Raw genomic sequence first — 8,137 nt, 5'->3', positions numbered from 1 at the left:
GTACTCCCAGCAAGCAAACAAACAGGCATGGAAGGCTAACAAATTGAAAAATTGTAAAATTGTGAACTGAAACTTTATGTTAAGCCACCAATATGAAATTGTGATTGCCTCTCTGTGTTTATTATTTTCGATATAAATCCGTTGTACACTTTTGTTGTGAATAAATCATTTATTCAATCTAATGATACGTTATGTCATACTCTTATCGGAAAATGTTTTTAATAGCTCTACGCGGCGGGAAAAGACTCAACACAACCGATATCTATTTATAAAAGTTTCTACACGTAATATACATGTACCAGATTTGCCTGATATAGAAAAGAAAATTGTGAATAAATTAAGATTGGCTTCGCAGTTCTTGCGTAATTAAAATGTTGCACCGAGCGCGCGTATTAACAAAATCGGTCTTTAGACAAAGTTGATTATTTCCTGAGTGGCTGTGCGCTCGACCGCATACGCACTTTTTGCTTTGTGTCTCGCGAGTTTAATTTATGCGTGATTAATCAAGCGCAGCTCACATTTACAACTTTTACTTCTTGTTCTCCGAGCTTTGGAACACATTCCTCCGCGCGGTGAAGAAATTTCCTTCGCGGATTTTTCTGCTGCTGCACACGCCGGCCTCGACAATGACTTTTTCAAACGAGTGTACCACGTAAAAACTGTCGGGGAGGAAAAGGAGAATAATTTATGGAGGCGATTTTCTCGACACATATTTTGCAACTCTAGCGTATCATTTTTGCTTTATACCATCGCAGCTAATTGTGGAAATTGTCATCGCACGTGATTTATAGAAAAATGTGCGTTTCAGGCATGCGGGATGGGATGACTTTTCTAATTGCAATTCCGTGATTATAGTCACAGCCTTAATTTGTTGCTTTCTGTACGAACAATGTTTTCCTCGTCAGTTTCGCTCTGGTACACTGAATATGTTTATCGAATAAGAGGGAAGTAAATTCTTCCTGTGCGTTTGTGTATGCACTGCATATTTGGAAAAAAAATATGTTGTTGGAATCAATTTGCGAGCAATGTGATGGAATTTTGTAATTAAAAAAGAGATAGAAAAGTGCTTTAAAAAATGTTACAGAAATTATAAGAACGGGAATATTTCTTTTTGCTAATTAATTACAGTTAAACCTTTTCTTCCAGATTTTTGTTTCATCAGAGAGCGGAATTTATAACTAAGAATTTAATCAGATTAAAATTGTAGAGCTATAAGAAGCAAAGCTTTAATCAGCGCAATCCGTATCGAATGCAGTGCAATTTTCGAGATAACCGATAAACGGAAAATGAACAAAACGTGTAAGCTGATCGATTGTAGGTCAGATTAAATATTAGGCCAGTGCGAGGAAATTCGCACTCATGGCGTGAGAAATTTCAATGATCGCAGTAGATTATATACAGGCCGACTTGTTTGCACAGAGCATGGTTCTTTGGCCGTGTACAATTCGCGATTAATCCGCGTTGACTCAAATGCTCCGCAAGGACCCCAATGAAAGAGTAAAAATGTGGGAAACGGGTCCAAGGGCGTTAAAATTGCTTTTCAACAAAATACTAATTGGCTTTTGCACACTTACAGTACTTTTTCAAAATGTTTGTCAAAGATAAAATTCACGTTTTATAATATACACCTGTTATAAGTTAATTTTATAGTTATTAATTTTGAAATTCTAGATACATTCACATGTTTCAATTTAAATTGTTAAATTTTAGGAGGAATAGATCCGCATATTTTCAAGAGGCTGTACAATTTGAAAAAATACATTTTATCATAGACAAATTTAGAAAAATGTAAAAAAAATATATAATTTACTCGGGAACTCAAATTTATTTTTTTTGATAACTTCCTATCATCATTTCATAGCTTCCTGAAGTGAGGCATGCGCAGCAGTATAACGTATAACATAAAATACTTTTCCGTAAGCACAAAGCAAAGATCCACGCCCGGCGCGCGTGCATTATTAATATTCTACTCCATATGCGCGGAGAAGAAATCCGTGATGCTGAGTTTTTGGCAAGGCCGAGGTCAGAGCAAATTTTGGTCCGGTCAGAAGATCTATTTGATGGTCCAGCGCGTGAAATAATTTTTTTGTTCTCTCCGCCACGCCCGACCTGAAAAATAATGGCGTGGCGTCGAGTGGCAATAAACAAAAATATTTTTCCCACATAAAATAAAGCTAAGCTTGCGAAATAGAATTTATATATGCGCTTGCGATCTAGATCATTCTCTTTTGCTGTCAAATGGGTGGCATGAGCGTAAAAGTAAAGCTGAAAGAAAAAGTGACTTAACTGTTGCCTGCGCATGACAAAAAATAGTTTATATGTTATTTAAAATATTTTTACTCTTTGTTAATGATACAATATTACGTAATTGTCATAACTGTTTAAATAATTAGTAATTTGTATCAAACATGTGTGGCACATTAAATCAAAAGGTTTTAAAGTTTTGTCCACCAAGTAGTTCAATTTATTTTATTTTGAATTTTATCAAGGTTCTAAACTAATACAAATCATCGCAGAATTAAGCACAGGCTATATGTTTCATTGTTATATGACGTTGATAACCGCGCACAGAGAAATGGAGTTGGTCACGTAATTATTTTAATTGGGCGGACAAAGGTGAAGTTTTTACAACAAAAGGGTTGCAAGAGGAATCAATCAGTCATAACGGGAGCAAGGCCAATCACGACTCAGCCTCCGCCACTAGATCAATTATTATTATTATGGCTCCGTCCTATTCGACTTGATGCCATAAAATCGTGCAATTTTACGGATCTTTTGTTTCCTTCTAACTTTTTGTTGCTGAAGTAAAATACAACTACGTGATTGATGAAATTATTTACTCTAAAATCGATTGTTCATCATCCTTAAATTCGGATGATAGTTATTTATTTCAAGTAAATAATTATTTTTATAATTTTAGTTTTGTTTTAGACACATAATTTTGACTAATATTAAAGCCCTATTTCATTTTTTTTAATGAATTCCTGCGTAGAACGATTATTCATGAAGTGCTCAAGCAAAATGATAATATTGCCCGTTTTTAAGAAAATTAACTGGCTAGATAGGCAACATCCTGACACAAATGTCGAGCGAGATGCATAATTTTAATAGCTTGCTTGTTGAAGATATTTCCAACTGCTTTATAGGGACAAATTACTGGCGTTTCAATAAATGACTTCGGTGCAAGGAGGCAAAAAGATGTCCACATTGGGCCCAAGCTCCTCTGCAGCCAATCGGGCCCCATGTTATCCACTCGGCGGTGTTATTAGGACACGGTGAGCTCATAGCCCACGGTATGACTGTGCTGTAAGTAGAGGTTCTAAAACAAAGATTGATCCTCTTTTAATAAAAAATTTAATTCTCCTTGTAACAATTTTTAAATTTTATTTTATTTTAAAATTAGGTAAATAACACAAGGGGTAGGTTTTATATTTAGCCTCTATGAGAGCTAGATCAAAGATCTCAACAGATTCAGAAAGGTTGTGAAATTTGAAATTTCAACAGTATTCTAGAAACAAATTCCTTGCCCCTATCTCCCTGAATAGCCGTTTTAAAGATTGACGAGAATTTACTAGCAAGTTATGCGATATGCGGTCAGAAAAAAATTTAAAAGCCAAAATAAAGCTTAAAATTTTATGAAACTTATATCTAGAGTAAAAATTAAAACTATTAATATTTAAAAGACGCGATTTTCCAAGAACTCTTTTCCGTTGGAAGACTGGAAAAAAGCCCAAATATTTGCAAATATTCGAAATTCGTATATCATTCGATTTGTCTCGCTGAGCAATTGTTTCCTAAAATATTTTAGATTTCCTTTACTGCCTCTAAATATCCTAAATCCTATTTGAAAATTAAATTAGACTACAGCTGTTTTCCATGCCAAGTTGAGGGAGGAAACCATTAATTTTAGGTAGTAAAATGCATTAATTGAAAAAAATTCAAGCATGATTGAACTCTTTAGGAAAACATTTCTGACAAAGGAGGATTTATAAATGATGAATGTATGGGTTAATTTAAATAAAATAATCTGATTTTCTGGTAACCAGACCACTCTGAATAAAATACATTTTCATATAAAAATAAAGAAAATGAATTGAACATTCCTTTATTTATTGGATGGTTCCCGTCGCTTCAAAACAAAAATAAAATTAAAAGTACACGACAAAAACGGTCGAAAATCACCACGTTGTGCAAGTCCAAATTCACATTCTGGCAGGAACGTGCGTTGCAGGAGAAACATTCAAAACGGCAAAATATTAACGGTTGCAAATAGATCAATCTCGACCAAATAATCAACACTGGCTTCTCGGACAAAGTTTGAGCACATATCTTAATAATAGTTGGTCAATACTGCGGGGGAAACGATGGCTAGCGGCAAAAATTTCTCTTCTTATTGGCAATGAATCGGTCTTAGTTAGGCTCCTGCACCCAGCTCCTTTTTCTCCTCCTGCTCCGCCCCTCGGCGATGAACACACAATCGAACGTGATTCTAGACATCCTTCAGCTCAGCGGGCAAATCGTTTTTAGGGTGTTTGTTCTCAAAGTGTTGCTTGTAGGTCTTCGGGTCGGGCATTTGCGACTGAAAATGGACAGACGTTAAAAGGTTTGGTTTTAAATAATCTATGACGTTTGATTCTCCGATAGATATGCACATTTTTGAGATATTAATTCACTTTCACGATCATTTTATTTAAAATGAAATTTTATTAAACAAAATGGGACATTTTATCACAGAGTTAGGGTATATTTATACAATACATAGTCTTATAAAAAACATTTCTCAAAGGCATATTATAATTTTGACCCACTTTTGCTTTTAATAATTTTTATTATTCCAACAGACGCCTTCACACTGTCAGTGCGGCTTATGTGGACAGTAATTTACCTTGCAGATAGCACAAGCGAAAACTAGAGCTTTGGCAGCCGCTTTCTGCTGGTCTGAAGCGCTGTGTCCCTGTTGCTTCTTCATTTTGGCCTGCTTTTCTTGCGCCTTCGCCTGCGACTGGATCTTTTGGTGACCTCGTGCCATCTTTCAACTGTAATCAGAATTAATAATATAAGTGACTTTGATTGAAACAAAGACATTGCGATAATGACAGCAGTGGGACTTTTGCTATCGCTTAAAGAGATAATTTTTTTTCTTTATCAAACTAGATGCGAACTTCAAAGAAAAATTCCGAATGCAATGCCTGCAGTGGAAAGCAATGACTGATGGGGAACAATGCAAAAAACGGAGATGCAGCTGTCTGCTGGTCTTCTGCTTTCACAAATCAGCAAAGCATGAAGCGAAAAAATTGGCGGAAAAAACTCACGCCGAGTCTGTATGTAACATTATGTTTCCTATCTTTTTCCTAGTCAAAGTAGTAAATATAAATCTAAAATTTGTGTATGGGCATGTACGCACTGCTTGTTAATAAACAGGATTTATAATAATCTTTTACAAATAAAGCGAAAGGAATTTTAAGCATGACAATAATATGTATCCAACAGATGCAGATGCCTAAATTCAAAAGAGGTTCGACAAAGCCGATTAGCTCCCATTTCCGTCAGAATCGAAATACCACACCTTTGAATCACGATCGTGATTTTGGTTGATGACTTTTTACACTCACCTAGCTGGACTCCGATTCGCAATAAGCTGAAAAAACAGGGGAAAGTCGCAAAATGCGGCGCTTTTTGAGGAAGGTGTACACAAGTCGTGTGTTTTCCGTGCAATGCAATCCGAATACGAAACGAAATCAAGCACTGTTGCTGCCAACCTACTTCGAAAAAATTGACGAAAATTGTTTTTTTTTTCAGGGTCTTCATTCCATAAGTATCAGTTATTTTGAAAAATATTTTAAAATTTTCAATATTTTAGAAAAAAATCCACATGATTGTTGGATGGATTAATTTTTTTGAAAAAAGTTTATCTTGGAATGGAGGCAACACTGCTTTGAAACAATCACGCCCCCTGTAACAATTTTTAAAAGGCGAGCACTACACCAGGCACTCGCCAGCACCGTCCTCTCGTCAAAGACTGTCGAAAGTGTTACTTTGTAGCGTCATCAGCAGGTACCTGTTGGAGCCGAGCCTTAAAGCGTTGTTGTAATTAATTTTAAAACAATTTAAAGCACAACTTTTAGGTGTCATTAACAGGGATTATCCATTGATTTAAAAAAAATAAGTTTTTCATATATACATATCTACGCACACATTTTGAATTAATTTTTCCTAAACATTTTTCTTCTACGATTTTACAGATATTACGTAAATTTTTGTTCTGCTCTTGTAATTTACACGAGCATATTTATATTTCCTTTCTGTAGGAGAGTAAGAAAATCAAGATGAACATCAACGGTAGAGCCTTACACTTTGTTTTCAAAATCGGTGAGCGTAAAAACACCCTGAAATTTTTCCGAGAGGTGTTAGGAATGAAGGTAATATTATATAATTAAGATTAAATAATAACAACCAATCTTTTTCTTCGCTTGTCAGGTACTTAGGCATGAGGAGTTTTCTGAAGGCTGTGAGGCCGCTTGCAATGGGTAATTTGCTGAAAAATTATATTTTCAAAAATCCAATTATTTAAATATTAAATTGTAGAAACTATGATACGCGCTGGAGCAAAACTATGATCGGCTATGGCTCAGAAGACACACACTTTGTCATTGAGCTGACTTACAACTACGGAATTACTCAATACGAGAAAGGTAAAATTAAGTCCAACTATATAGCATCTCAAATTAAATTAAGAAATAATAATACTTTGAAGGAAATGACTTTATCGGCATCGTTGTCAAGTCTCGTGAAGCAATCGAGAGAGCTAAGGCGTTGGAGTGGCCCATCAGGAAGGACGAGAAGCATTTTGTCACTGAAGCTCCCGGCGGCTACCAGTTCTTTTTAATTGACGAGCCCCAACCCTCCAATGGCGGTACTGGACGTCTAAATGAGAAAGCAATTAATTTGAGTTTTTGGTGAATTTCCAGATCCAGTGCAGTCCGTCTTAGTTGCTAGTTCGAATTTGCAACGGAGCGTCGACTTCTGGCACGGAACGCTGGGACTGCAACTGCACAGCAAGGAGGAAAAGGCGGCAGTCGTGTCATTTGGAGATGGCCAAGCTAAGCTCGAGATCAGGGATATAGGTAGCATGCGACGTGAAGCTGGGTTAGCGTCATGTGAACCACTTTGTACCAACAGGAGGCCCTGTCGAGCGCGCTAAGGCCTACGGCAGAATTGCTTTTTCTTGCCCCTCCGACCAACAGCCGATGATCAGCGAGAAAATAACAGAGACCAAGAACACGATTCTCACTCCGCTGATTTCTCTACCCACCCCAGGGAAGGCCACTGTTCGAGTCATCATTCTCGCTGACCCTGTGAGCATTGCTAAGATTTTAGTTTTAATATGCCGAAAGGTAAATTCCACAAATATCCGTAAGAACAGGTGAAATTAAAACATGAGTTTTGATTTTAATAGATTTTTAAAGAAAATGTTTATTTACAAAAAATAAAAAATAAACTTTTTAAGATTATAGATAATATTTAAATGTAACCTGTCCTTGCAAGGATTTAATTTTTTATTAAATATTCAGTTAGTGTTTAAATGGGGAAAACATAAATTGCGGTTTTTATGGTTGACGTGGTTAAATTGAAAAGAAGTGTTTTGATTTTGCTACTTAAAATGTGAAGCATAGGTTTGTATGTTGCACAAAAACAGTTAGCAACTTTATTTTTTCAAGATGCTTCAAGAGCTAGTTGATGGCCAACAATGTTTTACTAGCTAAGTGTTTTCCTAATGATAAGACAAGTGTCGGCAGGTGTACCTTATCAAGAAATTCTAGTCATCCATTGTGGACCATTCATAATAATTTAACAATGCACTTTCAGGACGGACACGAGATTTGCTTTGTCAATGATGAAAGCTATCGCAAACTCTCCGAGTTCGACCCACAAGCGGCCTCACTTTTGGAGAAAGCGATGAAGAAAGATGCGTAAAGAGTGAACCTGACTCAGAGGACCCATTAACCACTTGACCAGCGATGCCATTAATTTGTAAACAAACGTTGTTCTCGGCAATTTTTGATAAAAAAGCTGTTGATATTGATTACCAATAAAGTGGATATTATAATTGTATAAGCTACTATTTAAAAATTTAAAA

General features: G+C 36.1%; 2 protein-coding genes across 4 annotated transcripts; one reads left to right on the top strand and one right to left on the bottom strand.

Annotated features, from left to right (window-relative positions):
- Positions 1–4,074: 4,074 nt before the first annotated feature.
- On the bottom strand, positions 4,075–5,773 carry LOC135943306 (zinc finger protein 706-like). The gene is made up of 3 exons (XM_065489776.1): positions 5,613–5,773; positions 4,886–5,036; positions 4,075–4,579 (listed from the first exon to the last, which is right to left on the bottom strand). The coding sequence occupies exons 2-3, from the start codon at positions 5,027–5,029 to the stop codon at positions 4,490–4,492; spliced, it is 234 nt and encodes a 77-aa protein (XP_065345848.1). The 5' UTR covers positions 5,030–5,036; positions 5,613–5,773; the 3' UTR covers positions 4,075–4,489.
- On the top strand, positions 5,167–8,115 carry LOC135943284 (glyoxalase domain-containing protein 4). 3 transcript variants are annotated; one of them, XM_065489747.1, is made up of 8 exons: positions 5,167–5,321; positions 6,309–6,419; positions 6,478–6,527; positions 6,586–6,692; positions 6,755–6,913; positions 6,969–7,124; positions 7,180–7,355; positions 7,867–8,115. In XM_065489747.1, the coding sequence occupies exons 1-8, from the start codon at positions 5,181–5,183 to the stop codon at positions 7,972–7,974; spliced, it is 1,008 nt and encodes a 335-aa protein (XP_065345819.1). In that variant the 5' UTR covers positions 5,167–5,180; the 3' UTR covers positions 7,975–8,115. The 3 variants fall into 3 exon arrangements, with proteins under 3 accessions (XP_065345819.1, XP_065345828.1, XP_065345837.1); XM_065489756.1 differs by lacking the exon at positions 5,167–5,321 and adding an exon at positions 5,967–6,087; XM_065489765.1 differs by lacking the exon at positions 5,167–5,321 and adding an exon at positions 5,983–6,054.
- The last annotated feature ends 22 nt before the right edge of the window (positions 8,116–8,137 follow it).

The sequence above is a fragment of the Cloeon dipterum genome, chromosome 1 (genome assembly GCF_949628265.1).
Source record: "Cloeon dipterum chromosome 1, ieCloDipt1.1, whole genome shotgun sequence".
Lineage (NCBI taxonomy): Eukaryota > Metazoa > Arthropoda > Insecta > Ephemeroptera > Baetidae > Cloeon > Cloeon dipterum.
This window is presented reverse-complemented; position numbering and strand designations above follow the sequence as displayed.